Source organism: Cinclus cinclus, chromosome 3 (assembly GCF_963662255.1).
Source record: "Cinclus cinclus chromosome 3, bCinCin1.1, whole genome shotgun sequence".
Taxonomy (NCBI): domain Eukaryota; kingdom Metazoa; phylum Chordata; class Aves; order Passeriformes; family Cinclidae; genus Cinclus; species Cinclus cinclus.
In genome coordinates, this window is record NC_085048.1 from 16,877,550 (window position 1) to 16,895,437 (window position 17,888).

The 17,888-nt window shown below is 43.6% G+C and overlaps 1 protein-coding gene across 1 annotated transcript; it reads right to left on the bottom strand.

Moving 5' to 3' along the window:
* Positions 1–874: 874 nt before the first annotated feature.
* On the bottom strand, positions 875–3,100 carry SOX11 (SRY-box transcription factor 11). The gene has a single exon (XM_062488507.1). The coding sequence runs from the start codon at positions 3,098–3,100 to the stop codon at positions 1,889–1,891; it is 1,212 nt and encodes a 403-aa protein (XP_062344491.1). The 3' UTR covers positions 875–1,888.
* Between the last annotated feature and the right edge of the window lie 14,788 nt (positions 3,101–17,888).

Sequence of the window (17,888 nt, forward strand, 5' to 3'; positions counted from 1 at the left end):
GGGACGCGGCACCGCTACCCTCAGCATCTCCACCTCGAGTCTGGCCCAGGTTATCCATTGGGAACGGGAGAGGGAGCAAAAAGCCCAGCGGGGAGAAGCCCGCGAGCATGCCGAGAGGGCGAGCCGCCTTCCCGGCAGCGCGGAGAGCGGCAGGGCCGGAGCCCGGCCCGCAAAGCGGCTGAGGGGCAGCCCCGGGAGCTGGGGGGGGGGGGGGGGAAGGCGGCAGAGCCGAAAACACCCGGGGCCAGCCTGCCACTGCCCGGAGCAAGCCAACACCGACCCCGCGGAGCAAAGCCGGTGGGAAAAAAGCGACAAGAGGAGGGATAGAAGGAAAAAAAAAAAAAATACTGAAAAGAAGCAGTCCTGACTCTCCTCCCCCCCTAGCTCTGGTCATGCACAACAAACAGCCTACAGCTACCGCTCCTCCGCGGGCGAGGGTGACAACACGGCATCTCCAGCGTTACTGCTACAGACACTAATGGCGATACGAGTTTCTATCAGTTCCAGCTGATTTATTAAAATTGTAAAGATACAGACTTTCAGCATTAAAAAAAAAAAAAAACAGGCTATGATGTTGACAGTGCACAAGTCTGCTTTTGCCATCATTTGCTACAAAATATGCAGATGGTCTGTACTTTAGATTATATTGCACAACATGAGAAACTTTTTAAACTATGTGCCTTTTTTCTTTTTTTTTTTTTTGCTAAAATCGAGAATCCAGTTTCATACCTTCCATCTGGGGCCCCATCCACATATCACAGCGTATGAGATACATAAAATCCTACTATAGTACAGTACATATACAATCTTTTAAACTAAGATAACAGCTCTGAGGTCTATATCACCATTTTCAATAAATCTTTACCTACAAATATTGAACAAATCTGAACTATAGCTGTACAAAAAAAGTGTTTGTTTCTTTTTTTCTTTAAACCACAAGGCCTTTAGATGCAAGGATTATTTTTTAAAATTTTAATCCTTTTAAAACCAGGACGTAACGTACCAACAAACTTGCATGCTAAAAACAGAAAAACAAAGAAAATAAAAGGGAAGAAGTGCCTGAAAAGTCTTACTGAAAAAACACAGCAAGAATGTTCCCTTTTCACTGTACAAAAATACGCCTGAAAATATATTAATTTTTAAAAAAGACTGAGGTCTGTTATGTATCAAAAATGTTTCAATACCTTTTTGTACTGAGGTCTAGGCTGTCTGGTATTCAATCAAGGAGGTATAAGGGAACAAGTTACAAAAAAAAAAGTTGGCAAGTAGAAATCACATTTGTAAAACCATAAACAATTTGATCTGAAAAGTAAACTCTGATCTTAAGTCAGTTCAGTTATTTGTAAGCGTTTGTACAGTCTGCATTTTTTCAAGCTCCCTGCAGCTTTGTTAAGAATCGGATGCATAGAAGACATCAGTTTTCTCCCTCCAAAAAAAGTTGCAATGGTCCCTTTCGGAAAGAAAAAAAAAAAAATCATAACAGTTCGTTAAGATCTCTCACGGGAAAAAAAAAATAAAAATCCACAAACCCCCTTGAGTAACAGTTGTGCTGCCAAAAGACTTCTTCGCAGACCATCTTCCAGACTTCAATCAGAGACCGACAAGCTTCAAACAGCGCCTTCTGTATCATTTTTCCCCCAGTCCCATTTGCCTTTGCTGTTGTTGTTGTGATCACCAAACGTAATAAAAATTAAAAAACATAAAAATAAAAATTAAAAAAAATAAAATCACAACTCCCGGGCTCGGAACTAACTTCGAGATTTTTTTTTTTAAAGAAAACAAGACATTTTTTTTTTAATCATCATCATGATCATCATCATCATCATCGCCGGCGTCGCACCGCTCCAGCTCCGCCGCTGTCGCCGCCCGCCCCGGCCGCCGCCCCCGCTCAGTACGTGAACACCAGGTCGGAGAAGTTCGCTTCCAGCCAGTCGCCCGCGATCATCTCGCTCAGCTCCGGGGTACAGTAGTCGGGGAATTCGAAGTGGGAGCCGAGGCTGCCCTCGCTGAAGGAGTCCAGGTCCTTGTCCACCAGCGAGAGGGAGAGGTTGCCGCCGGCGGCGCCCGCCCCCAGCTCGGCGGCGGCGTGGCCGTGCTGGGAGAAGTTGAGGCTGAGGTCGAAGAGCAGGTCGTCCGCCTCCTCGCTGCCGGCCGACGAGGTGGAGATGGACCGGGAGGAGGCCGGGGAGAGGCCGGGCGGCTGCTGCGGCGGCGGCGGGCCCTGCTTGGTGATGTTCTTGAAGCTGTAGTAGAGTCTGCTGCCGCCGCCCGCCGCCGCGGCGCCGCCCCGCACCTCCTCGTACAGGCTGGCCCCCTCGGTGGACTCCGCCGAGGAGCTCAAGGTGGGGCTGGCCGGCACTTTGGCCACGTTGTACCGCCGCAGCTGCTGTGGCCCCGGCTCCTCGTCCTCGTCCTCCTCCTCCGCCTCCTGCTTGATCCGCAGCTGCAGCTCGTCCTCGTCCTCATCCTCGTCCTCCTCCTCGTCCATGAAGACGCACTTGACCGTCTTGCTGCTCACTTTCAGGGTACCGAAGACGTACTCGTCTCCCGCGTAGTCCCCGTGGTGGGCGGTTTTGGCTCCCGGCTTTGGGGGCGAGGAGCCGGAGGAGGCTTTCAGCTTGCTGCACTTCTTGCTGGAGCTCTTGGCGCTCTTGCTGCCGCCGCTGCTGGCGGGCGCGTTTTTCTCGGGACTTTGGCTGGCGTTGGGCTTGGCCGACGGGTCCATTTTGGGCTTTTTCCTGGGACGGTACTTGTAGTCGGGGTAATCAGCCATGTGCTTGAGCCGCAGCCTCTCCGCCTCCCGGATGAAAGGGATCTTCTCGCTGTCCTTCAGCATTTTCCACCGCTTGCCCAGGCGCTTGGAGATCTCCGCGTTGTGCATGTCCGGGGACTGCTCCATGATTTTTCTCCGCTCGATCTTGGACCACACCATGAAGGCGTTCATGGGTCTCTTTATGTGCCCCGACGCCGTTTTGCACCAGTCCGGGTCGCTCTCGTCTAAAGCGACGGGGCTACAAGCCATGAACTCGCCCTCTTCGGTGTCCATCGCTTCCCGGGGCAGGTTGCTCTCCGCCTCCGTACTCTCCGCCTGCTGCACCATGGTGGGCTCTCGCCGAAGCGCCGCTCCCCTCCGAGCCAACAAAGCCGCTCCGCCGCCGCCGCCCCCTCCCAGCGCCGCACCTTGCCCCCGCTGCGAGCCGCGCCGGGCTCCTCCGCGCTCCGCGCAGCGAGGCGGGGCCGGGCGGGCGCTGTGGCTGTGCCGCCCGCACCGCAGCGCCGGCGGTGGGGCCGGGCCGGGCCGGGTCGGGCGCGGCTGGGCTGGTGCGCTGGGCGCGCGCTGTGCCCGTCCCCGGCCTCGCGCCGCCGCCCGCCCTGCGCGCGCTGCCCGTTCTGCGAAACTCCCGGCTCCGCGCCCCGCGCGTTATCAGCGCCTGATATGGGTGACATCACTGCCGCCGCCGGCCAATGGCGCCGCTCGGCGCCGCCCGCCGCCACGCCCGCCCGCGGCGCGCAGACACGCCCCCCGCGCGGTGTGGGGGGCGGCCGCAGGAGGAGGCGCCGCCGGCGCTCCCCGGCTCTCGGCGGACCCGGCTCTTCCCTCCCCTCCTCTCCCCACCTCTCCCCTCCTCTCCCGTCCGCCCGGCGGTCGGCAGTGCCGCCGCGGGGGGCTTCGCCCGCCGGTCCCCGCCGCTGGGCGCATTGCGGTGCGGTGCGGTGCGGTGCGGTGCGGGACGGGACGGGGCGGGGCGGGGCGGGGCGCGGCTGCTCCCCCGTGTCTCGCTTCCTCCGGAGGCCGCGCGTGGCTCGGGGCGGGCGGCAGGGGGCGCTGGCGCTCCGTGGCCGCCGCAGCGGCGGAGCCTCGGCTCGTGTGGCGGCACCGCCGGACCGGACCCGCCCCGCCGCGGGCTCCGGGCGGATCTCGGCGGGCACCGCCGGCGGCCTCCGCGCTCTGCACATGGCCTCCTTCCCCTCCGCCCTCAACCCCCGGAGGAGCGCTCCGGGCGCCTCGGTTCCCTGTCCTCCCAGGGCTTGTTTCGGTGTCTGGTGGGTAGAGAGCGGGGCTGGGAGAACGCCGGGTAGAGCCTGGTGCGCTCCCGGTTCCCTGCGAATGCAGACGGTGCCTCGGCATCTCCAGCGTGCTGTCGGCGGTGCCCGGGGCGGGGGAGATCCCCTTGTCCTCCGGGGAGACCCGGGGTCTCCGCTGGAGCGACGTGAGAGTCGTCGCACCCACCCGGAGACGCTTACCGCGTGGTGTAGACAGAGGATAAAGACGTCTTCCCCTTTCTGTATATTTCGCAGCCTGAAAATATACAGAAGGCATCGAACGCTGCTGATTTTCTGTTTGTTTGTTTGATTGTGTGTTTGCTTTCTCTGAAGCATCAGGTTATTCAGGACGCTGTAGCGGATGCACCTATTCGAATAATCAATCCCGTGTTTGATTTTGTCGCCGAATGTCTGAAATCCAAAGGTGACAGTATGCTATGCACTTGTGGTCATTTAAATTGCGAAATATATGTTGGAGATGAGTTCACATACTGTTTTATGGGTTCCTTTTTGCTTTTCCAGCTACCGTTTGCAGTTATTAGAAAAAGAGAAGTTTAATAAGTTTTGTGACGGTTGCTGGCCGTGTACGGACATAATGGCAGTGAGGGGAATGAGCATAGCCTCTCTGCCAGAGCACATCCTATGACCTGGTGCTAATGGGGCAGTAGGTCCCCTGGTACATCATCCTCTAATTATCCAGTGGTTCATTTTCCTCAGACTGCTGCAATATTACTGTGTGCGGATTATGTGACTGATGCCATAGGGCTGCAGGGTGGCTAGTGCAGTTACAGGAACAAAACCAAAAATGTCACACATCTCTTTTAGCTGTATGGGCAGGTTAGGGCTACCCGGTCTGCATTTGTTAGGAGTCAGGAGGAGCTTGAAGGATACATTTGAGGCAGATACATAGTGTTATGTCACTTTCCTTGCCTCACCCCAGCTGGCTGTACAGAGTAGAGGGAAGTCGAAGAGGGCATAGCTGAAGAAGGTTCAGTTACTTCATTGTAAAGATGGGTTTTGAAAAATAGTGCTCTGCCTCTCCATGACTGCCTCCAGCTGTGATTTCTGCTCTGAGGCTTGTTGCCACCTCTCTCTCTCCCTCTGATTGCACTTGGTGGTAAAATCGAGCTCCATAATAATATTTATCCTTTAAGACACAGGAGAGAAAATGGAAAATTTGATTGGCAGGTTTCTCAACCTGTCATAAACCACTAAAATTTAGAGAAACCACATGAGAAGAGGGTGCAGTACCTCTGGGAGGGAGTGCCTGAGTTCCTGTCACAGCTGTGGTCAGCTGTGGTCTCTCCGGGGACAGCTGCTGGCAGGACTGGGCATTCCTTCCAAGGGGACTCTGAGTTTGGCACTTCCTGCTCCATCCGGGTGAGGATTCGCTCATGGAGCCTTCTGTGTCACCCCGATTTTGTAAAAATTGAGAGTGTTTCTTGTAGCGATGATGTGTAGGTGCCTGACTGCCTCCGAGGAAGGCAGCTTTGTTGCTGCTGGGACCTTTACTAGGATAACAGCAGAATGCCAATGTCTCGCCTAACCCTATTTCTTCATAGCCTTCTGGAAGTACCGGTATTCAGATACCTAGTGAGAGATTCTGCAGTTTTTGCAAGAATTTTGAATCCAAATAGAAATAAGTGTGCAATTTTGCAAAACGAAAAGTGTAAAAATGTTTTAATTTGTTTTTGTCATTTATGGGAGATTTCCTTATGTCATATATGTTGCATAAAATTCAAGCTGATGAAATGAAAATTGAATCCTTATTCCCTGAATCAAATCAGTGAATTTTCACAAAGTACTGCTATTTTATTCAAAGCATTTTACAAAAGCCATAAACTATTTTGGAAAATTTTCACTCAATTGCAATGGAAGCCTTATAATCAATACTGATAAGACTGGGACTTCATACACCAGTGTGACAGAATCTGACATTTAGCATATTAAGATCAGGAGAGATCATTTTTAATAAAGCTTTGGTGTAATTTGAATCCACTGTCATTACACCAGATTTCTGGGATCTTTCCACTCCTTCATGTGTGTCCCTGTGAAGATGTGTATTAATACTATGGGTGTCACATAATTTTCATAAATCACATTTTTCTATTTTTGTGTTAAATCTCATTTTCTGAGTATCTTTGCAGCATTTCAATTTTTCCTCAAAAGTGATCTTTTAAATATAAACTGCCTTACTGTTTTCTCATGCTTGTCCATGTTATGTTTTGGTTGTTATTTTTGTTGAATTTTAAGGGTAGTGCTAGGAAGATAATGAAGCTGAAAATAGACTGACAAATAATAGCCAAACTGTACAAAACAAAAAAAAAATCTCGAGGATTTTAGAAATCTGTTTGAACAGGTACATGAGTAAGTAGATATTACTGTTAAAATTAAATAATTTTATGTTCTAAAAGCAGCTCAATAAGTGTATATGTGCATGTATATTCCTATTAGGGTGCAGCAGTTAGAACTAACAGCCCACTTCTCATTCTTTTGAAATTCAAATGAATAATCATCTTCCCATTATCTAGGTCAATAGGAGGCTGGGCTACCCCAGAAAGTAGCAAAAAAACAGGTAAAACAGGATTCACTAAAGAGCTGAATGCTTTTCTTCTTGGATGGAGTCTGTTTTTGTGGGTCTGCATCTACACTGGGTTTCCCAGTACTCTAGCTCGGGGGGTGTGTTATTCTGAGTGACCTGAAGCATGACAATGGCAGTGGTGTCCTTGGCAAGAAGCTGGTGAGGTGCCTCCAAAGGCCTGAAGCCAGCAGGAAACACTTCATGCGGGAATATCAGCCCTATGTGGCCCGGTGTGCCTTCATCTACCCCCAGCAGTGCTTAGAAAGGTGAAGCGAGGCATGTTTTTAAGAGGCTGACCTTACACAGTCCTTTCAGGATTTTGACCACCGAACAGGAATTAAATACGAGCAAAAAAAAGTTAGTTGTTCAAGAAACAGTATTTTAGGAAAGTGGAGGATATTCCCTCTCCTTACAGTGCCTGTTCTCTGTGTTAAATTTGAGTAAACCAAACACCAGGATTTTTACTGTGCTAACTCTGGTGATCAATAGTACTATGAGTACAGAGTTCTTTTGGCTATTTTTTTCTTGCTTGTCCTGAATTGTGCTGTGGATTTTTGCCTGGAGAGCCCAAAATGACTTTGCCTGGGGAACGTGTGGGAAAGCTGGAGTTACGCACCTTCTGCAAGGTGTGGGAAGTGGTTTCAGTCACAAGCTGTGGATTCAGAATGAAAGAAGAAAGAATTACAGTGTCAAGAGAGTTTTGTCTTAACAGAAAACATATGATGAGTTCTGAGCGGATGGGTCACACCCAAGGTTAGCTCACAGACACATTTCCTAGAGATCTTCTCTGGAATAAACATAAATTCATTGAATCTTGCATTCTTGAGGAAAAAAATAAGCTGTGGGCTTACTTCATGTTGGCTGACACAGGGTAAAATAGTGAAAAGGCACACAGGCTGTGCTTTTTAAGATTGGTAAATCTTCCCTGCCTTAGTGTTCTTATTTTAAGGTGCTAATTCACATGAAAAACCAATTTCATTGTCATTGCTAGGGAAGTGGCATCCTCTCCTCTCTTTTCTGCATGGCATCCATGCTCTTGGACTGTGTAAGGCTGGTTTGCACAAAGTCTTTGTTTTGAAAATTAAAGTGCCCAGAGCTGATAGGTGTGACAACCAAACTTCAGATGAAGAGGTAAAGTGGACTCATTTAACTGAAAAAGAGTAATCGTTTGGGATAATAAACTAGTTTAACCATAATCTAGAAAAAAAATTACATCAAATTTGAAACTAAATGCAGACAAAGGTATCTGGATGTATTTCACCTTGATTTTGTTTGCAAAAATTTTTATTTTGTCAAAAGCATGTGCATCAGATACCACTCTGGTGAGGGCAGTCTGAGGGTGGCTTTCTGGTTTCTCAGCACAAAGTGTGGAACCTTCCCAGGCAGTGTGACCCTCTACTGCTGGAGGGGTCCAGCCAGAGCCCAGAAAAGCTGTTAGTGAGAGCAGGAGCAGCTCCTCCTAACTCACCTCCTGCCAGACCTAAATATTCCACTTGTTCATCATACAGTGCCCAACTCTGCTCCTGGCCACACAACAGAGCTGTGACAGAAGTACTGATTTTGAACTGTCTGCTGCCTGTAGGTAGCCCTAGAAACATTGCTTACTGTTAGTAAACACCTGATCAGCAAAGACATCTACAAACAAAGTCATTGTCTACATGGGTTGAAATAATCCAGGACTAAAAACTGGAGCAGAAAGTAACCCTGTTCTTGCAGCTGTGTGGTGAGTCCAAGTCTGGCATCCTGGAGTATGTTGTTGCTCCAGCACCCTCCCCTAAGGCATTGTTGGATGACACTGCTGTCTCACTGGGACAATGTGGATGGGCCATTTCCTCTCAGCCCATACAGATCTTACACAACAAGATGTTTTAAGACACCAAGATACATACATGCTGTTTTTTCATAATATCCTGATTGGAAAGTGCAGCTTATTTAAAAAAAAATCCAATATATTATTTATGTAACATGTACATTCAAAACCATTTTATGCTCTAAGAAGCAGCATAAAAGTAGTGCTGGGATATTCCATGTACATTGCACCCCTCTTTTTATGACAAATATTTTTCTTACTGGTTGTGAGATTAAGACCTGGCTCTGTGAGTCAGGCAGGGTCTCTTACATCCCACAGATCATTGTAGTACTGGTAGTTTTGTTTGGGAGATAATTTCCTCAGCCACTTGTGTGTAACCCTATTGATTTGAACGTCTGCCCCCAGCAACACCTGTGCAAATTCACGGATGGCACTGGGATTGCACAGATGCCATGGAGGGCATATTCTGGCAGACAGGACATTTATTGCTGGTGGTGATGCATGAGATGGAAGGGATCCAGGACTCAGGCTGAGTTTGTGCAGCTGGCAGTTAGAAATTTACTTGCAAACGGAGCTCATTGGGTAGAAAAATCAGTGGGATAATGAATCCAGAGCCCACTGTGCCATTTTTACCAAATCACTTTAGAGCAGGAGAACAATTTAGAAGAGATGTGTCTCTTATTAAGTGTCTGAAAATCCTACTTGAAAAAATATGGAAAGAATCCCATAAGAGTTTATATTGCAGATATTTGATATCAGAAATTACTGTTTCTAGGCTTGTTTAAATGGAAATGTTTACTTGTTTCTGCTGAAAAATTGATGCAAGTAAGTTTAATGTGTGAATTTAAAACAATTTTATCTTAATATAAATTATTCAGCCACAGTTATACGAAATTAAATATAAAACACTTATTTTTAATATGTTTTATTTTGATTGATATGAAGTCTTTGACATAAATCAGAACAATTCAAAGTGACAGAGTTTATTCATAATGCTATACATTTCTATTGCTGGCCTATAGACACTGAAACCCACAGTGTTTTAGCAGGTCTCTTAGGAAAAAGTGTTGTACTCTGAACCAATTATAGACCCTTTCTGGCTAAATTGCAGAGCCAGTTTGCTTAATATGGGTAATTTGATGTTGTAAAGTATTTGTCAGTACCCTAGGGTAGTCTCTTAGGGCACACAGGTTTCACTGTGTAATATTTCACACTTGTGTGCCAGTTAACCTGCTTAGTTGCAGACTGTTTACAACTCATGTAGGATTTATTACATCATGTACTTAATTTATGCAATATGCTTAAAGCTTCTCTTCATGAGGTCTAGAATGATAATCATATTTTTTGTAATGGATTTGCTTACTATTTTGGGTGGGAGAGGGGAAGGAAGTCTCTTTAATCCATCAGGCTCTTTAGCATGTGGAAATTTAGCAAGGATGTGACAAAAATGCATAACAATGCATTTATTAGGCATCACACCAATATACCCATTAGAGATATAAAGCATGTGCACAGTTGAATAGACACGGACACAGAAGTTTATAATTTAGATTTTCCTTCCTCCTAAAGAGCAGTGGAAGGCTGCAGCTGGCCCAGCCCTCGCTGACAGCCAAATAACATTGGAACCTATAAAATGGACATGGCGTTTTCTTTGGTCTGCTATCATGAAGGAGGCAGCAACATGACCTCCTGCAGGAGAGACACTTAGCAAGTCTAATGTCCCATGTGCTCACTGGATTTGGATCTGCTCATCACTGCCCTTTGGATACACCATTAGAGAGTAAGTAAAAAGCCACTCCAAGGCACACGCCTGAGAGATTTTAATTTACAGGACTCACACAGTGAGCAGGATTCTGCAAAAATCTGCAGGGGTTTTGCTTAGAAGGGCCTTGCCCTAAATGCCACCTAAGTCTCCTGCCATTTCCTAATTGGAAAATGGAGTATACCCAAGGGCATTGCCATACTGTGACCTGTCCTGTGACATCCGCAGGGCCCAGCTCCCTGTGTGCGCTGCATGTGTGCCTGCAGTGAGTGAGCTCGGTGCTGCCTGCACAAGGTAACCTCCTTCCCACCCAGCTCTGAAGCTTCTTAGCATAGGCAGGAGCCACTTGGAGCATGGAATCAGCTCATCCTCCAGGTGCCCTCTGTTCCTGTCTGAGCCATTTCTGCCTGGCTTTGGCAGAGCTCGGCTTGGAGAAGCTGGGATGGACTTTTTGGGCTGCCGTGACTTCTCCCTCCTGACAGTTCTTGCTGGTAATCCTGCAAGCCTGGGCTTGTGCAGGCAAAATCCAAGTGAGAGAAGTGCAACAGCTGTACAGTGAAAATGGAAATTAGAGCTTCATTATTGAACAAAGAAGCAAACCACATATTATTCCTATTGGTTGTATAAATTCAGAGAAAAAAAAGGTTATATGAAGTTCTTTATAAAGCTCTTTATGTCCTTGTTTTGTTATGTCCATGTAAATCTTTCTATTGCCATTGTTTTAAAAAGAAATAAATTTAACAAATGTTTCATTGCCTATTTTTTTTCCAAATGGAAAATAAACAAACAAACCTCCTAGTTATAAATAATATCAGCAGTCAAAAGAAATTGTACAGTAGCTAAACAATGAAGGCACATAGAAATGCTGTTTATTTCTACACAAAGAATTCCCACTGAATTCACGGGAATGAATTAAATATGTTGAGTGTGACTCTGGGCAAGTAGCACTCCAGTTAATACTGATTTTAGTTTTCTATTTTTGTTAAATTGTTATAAATTTGGTTATTAATATATTAGAAATGTATATGCATATTAAAGCACATTACTAATTACTTTGCGTTCTTTCTGTTCCTAAAAGACTATTACTAAATATTCACCAAAACTTGGTAACTGAAAAAACCCAAGCATACTGTTGCCCCTGAATAGCCTTCTCTTTGTAGTGAAAATGAGAAACATTTACTTATTCTATCCGCTATTTCTTATTTACGGATATGCTAGGAGATTTGAGTTGCATGCAAACCCCTGGCTGTACTAATCAGTTAAGGATGGAGAACAAATTAATTTGGGGAAATTTGTTCACCTTAAACCAAAAGCCCAAACCTTCAGTCCTCCTCCCTCCTACTTCCCTTACATTGGAAACTATGCACTGTTAATATGAACACCACCAAGACATTTAATAACATCAGAGGCTTGAAGGTTTCCTGATGCTTTATTACACAATGATGAAAATATCATAACGCCTCTAACTTCATCAAATCAGGCATTTCATTACAGCATCCTGCAAGTATAGAAAACTGATTGTCTTGTGTCAGCATGGCCTGAATCCAGTTTTTGCATACAAGACATGGTTACTAATGATCTTTTTAAGTCAGATGAGACTTGGTCTTTTCAGTTTTGCTGTACTAGGAATTGTTAAGACAGAGCAGCAAGTAGAAAAAGATTATTACAGGTTATCACGCAGTTTGTTTCACAAAGTAGTCAGTCAATAATAAACCAGAAATTAATAATTAATTGTACTCGCTATTTGCACAGCAGTTGATATTTCGTGACAATGTGAAGTCTGAAGTAGGAAATTATCAGCAATTTATAGAAAGGAGCTGCAGTTTTGGGGTTATGCCTGCACCATCAGTACAGAAAGTACAGGTCAGAAAAGGATGGTACAGGGAGCCAGAAACCTCTTCCTGATGTCTGTTTTCTGCTTTGCCTGGAAGGGCCTGGCTGTGTGAGCCAGGGGAATATCTGTGCTGCCAGCTAAGTAGAGTGTAGAGAGAGCCATTTATTACACACAGACTTGCCCCAAATACTGAATCCTTGCCCAAACCCTTCATTCAGGTACAAACAGTCTAGTGTATGCCTCACCTTGAACGGTAAATTCACAGTAAAGAGTACTATGCCTTGACAATAATATTAACAGAGGTCTGTTCAACCCTTTCTGCTATACCTTGCATCTCCTTTCTCCTTCATTTCCCAAACTTCAAGAGAAGCAAGTGGGTTGCTAACTAGCCTCACACAAGCTCAGAGTGCTCTCCAAACTCTTCATTTGGTAATTTACAGATAAACAAAACAAAGCAGGAAAGGAAGGTCTGAACTAGTGCTAAAATAATTTATGTCAGGCTACACAATGAGCCTGGAATAGCTCTGGAATTCTCCCCGTTAGAGTCCTGTGGACTCTTCACCACAGTCCTGAGGCTAAATGAATAAGTACGCTGAGGATTCACGTTTGAAAAGACCGCTTGTACCATTCAATTGCTCCCATTTGGGGACAGGGTAAAGATCAAAAGCCAGCCCAAGGAGTGAGATATGTGAAAAGGAAGTGTGGGGGGTTTTGTACGTGAACAGTTTTCTCTTGAAATAGATAATTAATTGGGGGAACCGTCTACTTCTATTCTCCAGCAGGAAAAAAAATACTGTCATGTTGTTCCATTTCTCTGTTATTCTGGTAATGTATTTTAGTGACTGTATGCATTTCTGATTATTCACAAGTGCTTCACAGAGAGATTGAATTTACATTTTATCTAGACACCGGTCTTACCCAGAGAGATCTTTTTCATTTCAATACTAGTTTGAAAATTCATTATTTGGTGTTCATTGTGTGCAGGTTTTTATTTCCAGCAAGATTGCTGTGGCAGAAAAAATATAGACAAACTTAATGTCAAACTTTACTAAGTAGGAGTTTTCTTGCAATATAGAAAAAAGCCTTTCTAGTTTCCCTGGGCACTGAGCTTGGAAAATGTGGGCCTGATTCTTGTTTCCTTTTGGAAGACAGTTTAGCATCCTCACCTCCCACTTGGAATCTGCCTCTCTCCCACCTGGGCCCTTCTGGCTTTCAGAATGGCAAATATTGTTTTCCTCAAGTAACAAAATAATTCTGTATTTAAATCTAGGCTTCTGGATCAGCTGGAAGTACTGGTCCTGAAGCTCCCGTTCAATATAGTCTCAGTGATAGGAGCTGCTTTACCAACACTGATCTTTTATTGGTTTCTTCAACTAATACTCCAGAGTTGAAGTTGTTTCAAATACCTTTTCTTCATGGAAAAAAAAAAAATAACATTAGTCAGTTCTGGTGGCCATGAGGGAAAACCAGTTCTGGCTACACTCTTAAGCCATCAAGTGCAAGTCAGGTAGTCACCATTCCACTGTTTTTCTCAGGAACCCAAAATATTTATCCACGACTTGGTGCCTCTGTCTGGCACTCTGCCTAGCACAGTGATTCTTTGGTCCAGATCTGGGGTCCCGTGTTGTGCCCAAAGTGCCAATACTTGTAGTCACTGTGGATTTTGAAAGACTACCCAGACAAAACTGGAACTGCTGGTTGAAATGTTGCTCACGAGGAATGCTATAAAAACTTCTGATTTAGAAATGCTGCATGAGAGCATAGATATTTCAATTTGAAAGAAAGTAATATAACTTTCTGTAAACTGTTCTATTTGAAACAGCCTTTTAAATTAAATGAACAAGAAAGGTGAATTTTAAGTTTATTGAGATTTTCTCATCTGTAATTTCTCACTGCTGTTGAAAGCAATGCATTTTCAGTAACAGTATGATTTTGGCAAAATCACTATTTCTGAATTTTGCTTTGAGAAGAAATTGTCAATCATTTATTTGGCACAGCACTATTAATTGGTGGTCAGATCTCTATATCATTTTGGAGACTATCTTGTGTTGCTATTAGGCATTTTAGTGGTGAACTAAGGAGCAATGAGAGGGGAATCAGGAGCTGATGCAATTGGCAGAGGGTGAGGAGAAAAGATGCAACATAGAAAGAAGAAGGGAAATGTAGAGGTCAAAATGTACAAAAATAGGAGTAAACTGTCATAGTAGACTTGAGGGAATGTAAACACAGAGAACTGGACCAGGCATTGAAATTCCCAGGGGAATGCAGTCCTTTCTTCACATTGGGTTTAACACTTAAAGGCTGGACAGTAGAAGAGGGAAAAAAGCTGAGGCACAGCAATAGATGTGAGCTGCTGCCAGTTGGTCCCATCTTACCTCTCCTCTTTGTTCAAAAGGTTTCTTTACAGTTATGAAAAAACCTTGTTCAAAATGTGTGAAACACATAGAGGGTCTGAGCTACAGTTACTTGGTCCCTTTGGAAGGCAAAGGCGTTATGCAGTGCTTCACAGCATTTCACTGCAATCTTGTCTTCAGATTAATCTGGTAGTGAAATGCTTAAGAAAATAGCTACAAGAAAATGAGTTCTTAGGGTAGCTCCAGTGTCATCCACAGGTAAGATAACCTTAGCTATTGCTCTTTTAAGTGAGGATATTCTTCTGCTCAAATGTGAAGTTAAATTGTGAATGCTTCAACACAGGCCACAATTACCTATATTTAGAAAAAGACAATACACTGCTTGGAAATACATTTCTTCCAGGTTGCTAATTTTTCACCCACCGTCAAAAAAACCAAACCAAACCAAACCAAAACAAAGCAAAGAAAGAAAGAAAGAAAGAAAGAAAGAAAGAAAGAAAGAAAGAAAAGAAAGAAAGAAAAAAAAGAAAAAAAAAAAGAAAAAGTTAAAAAAAAAGAAAGAAAGAAAGTCCATTTTATACTTCCAGTCCTTCTGCTTTTCCTGGTTGTGGGCATTTGCTGACAAAGCAATGAAATCTATCACTCTTGCTTTCCAGAAATGTCCCCCCTACCCCCACTTCTCTTTGCTCTTGACAACAACAGCACAGAAGAGTGCAGTCTTAAAACAAAATTTTCTACAGCGTGTCATGTTGCTGCTGAAATTTAATGATATTCAGGCCTAGGAGAAAAGAGCAGCTGCCCTCCAGGTGGTGTTCCATAAATGCTCCCAGAACCCAGCAGGAAGCTGTATAAGTTCAATTCAGTGAAGCAAATTCAATCATTTGCCCCTTTGTAAATGGAGCATAAGCAGAAAAAAATTCTTTGAAGGATCCTAACACAACAACTACACATACTTAAAAACTTAGAAACACATTTTTTTGCTTGCATTACTGTATTTCAGATAGACATTATAGGAACTTACCTATCCAGAAACAATTTCACTTTGCAGCACTATGGAAAAGAAATTCCTACAAAAAAAATCCAATACTTGTTTCATTCAAATTAAAAAATTAGTGGTGACTAAATTGCTATAAGTTTAAGTACTTGTCTTCCTTCGTAATGCTTTTTTTTTTTTTTACAAACATTGTACAATTTTCCCAAGGAATTAACTTTTTGTGGCAGACTTAATTAATGGAGCTTCATTTGATTAAGCATGAAGGCTGTTGTGGATTTGCAGTTCAGGTTATTATTATTTCATTATAGATTCTACCTTCAAATTAGAACTACAGTAGTAAATTTTTGAAGCCACAGCTCCTTTTAATACTAAATGTGTTAGTGCCTAATATTCGCAATTATCCATCACAGCCACTATCCCAATTTACAACTAGCTTTGTTAATATAATATTCAAAATTACGTACAACCATCCAGTTACAGCAGTCTGCCAGGTCTATTTTCTAGATGTAAGTGAATAACAATATCTTTACCCTAAAATATTTTTGTATGTTGGAAATCCACCTTGTAAACAACTTGAAAATGATTTTTTTTCATCTAATTTGCTGAACATTTGGCCTGATCTTCTTTTTATCTGAAATAGATAAGAAATATTTTAGAAAGTGATAAAAGATATTTTCTGTCCTCATGCAACAACTAAAAATAATAAACGGCCAGGATTTGAAAACAGTAATTTAACAAATGATTAATACATTATTGTGGCACTTTGAGGAAAAACATTACAGAGCTAAAACTGTGTCCTGGCAACCCTTGAATTTCCCAGTGCATTTTCTGCTGGTAATGTTTTAGAAGGGCTTTCATATTCTCTGAAAATATATATGGAGAGGAAGCAGCTGGATTCACCTGATAGCAAACTAATGATCCACTTTTGGTGAGTGCTTTTAGAAAGGAAAAAGATCTGGTTGTGTCTTATGAAAGCCTGTTCAAGGTCTAAAAATCTGGTTTTGGTATGTTTGAGTGGCACTGAATTAAGATGGCAAACCACAAAATCTCTAGTCCAGTTCTTGAAACTGTGTTTTCTTTATGGACTATTATGCTGTCACAACTCTACTTTTATAAGGTGCCTAAGTACAAATTTATACAACCATAAAATTTCTAAAGAAGCCATAAATGTCTTAGGGATAAATTCGATTGTTATCACAAAAGTATGCATACTAGAGTGTGTATTTCACCAATATGCTCACCTGCCTTTACCAAATCAATAGTCCTCTCTTTTCACACCTTTTTCTAATGCAGCACTCTTTTGCAATAACAATCACTCTGCCTGCCAAGTGACCAAATTCAGACTATCACAGCGAACATGCAGATTGCCAAATCACTTGGAGCTCCAGGTCTCACTCAGGCCCAGGCTCCTCGAGCATCCCCAGAGATACCAACCTAACAAAGCCAGGAGGATGAGGTGTTTGGTTCAGACTGAGCTTCCCATTATCACCATCTCAAGCCAAACCCCTTTGTAATCTACATTCCCATTTGGCTTGAGTCACAAGATGGTACAAGATGAGGGCAGTCTGGCACTCTTGCATTAGCTCTTTTGCAGTATTGCAGTAATCTGTGCATCTGTAATCTTTGCAGTTCATCTGTGGTTGTAGTAACTTTGCTCCACTTAATGGAGAGGGAGTTATGACCTGACCATTAGTCTGAATTTCCTTATCTTTTTTTTCCCCTCAGCTTGTTTCCTGTTTAAATGTTGAGTACATATGTGTTTTTTTTGTTTGGTTTTGTTGTTGTTGTTGTTGCTTTTTTGTTTTGTTTTGTTTTTTAGGAATTCCCTGTTGCAAAGCACAAAGAAAACTGCCAAATAATGAGAATGTTATCCAGCCTGAAATTGCTTCTGTAGCTGCTGGACCATAGGGTTTCCTGTACTTCTGATGACAGGAAAGAGCCCTGTTTATCAAAAGAATATTTCTGATGCTGTCACAGAAATCACAAGTTTTGTAAATTAAATGGAAATTTTTTCTCCAATTAGCTGAGAGCACTAAGAACAACTGTTTGAGCATTAAAGCTGTGAACTAGTAACTTTGATACAAAAATCATGATCATTAGACCAACTACTTTTCGTTTACAAGTTGTCTTCTTAGAAAATGAAGAGCACTTATAAGGAGCAGGAATAAATATCTGATATGATCTGTACCTTTTTGCTTAGGAAATTGAGCTATCAACATCCCCACCAAAAAAAAAAAAAGCTGCAGTTTATGATATACTCCCCTACATTTTCCATCTTTATTGCATAAAATTCATAGAGATATGTCCAGTTTGAGCCTTCTCCTAAGTACGAGGTGGATGAAGACAGAACTGTTTAATGTAATTAACAATGTAGTCTGAATACAAGGATGTGAGCTATGCCTCTGCCTGTGGAGCTGCATTAATTTCCACGGAACTGTTCCTAATTTAAACCATTTCTCAGGATAATACAGTGGTTTGAATGTTTTGAGGACATTTTTGTGTGTATTAT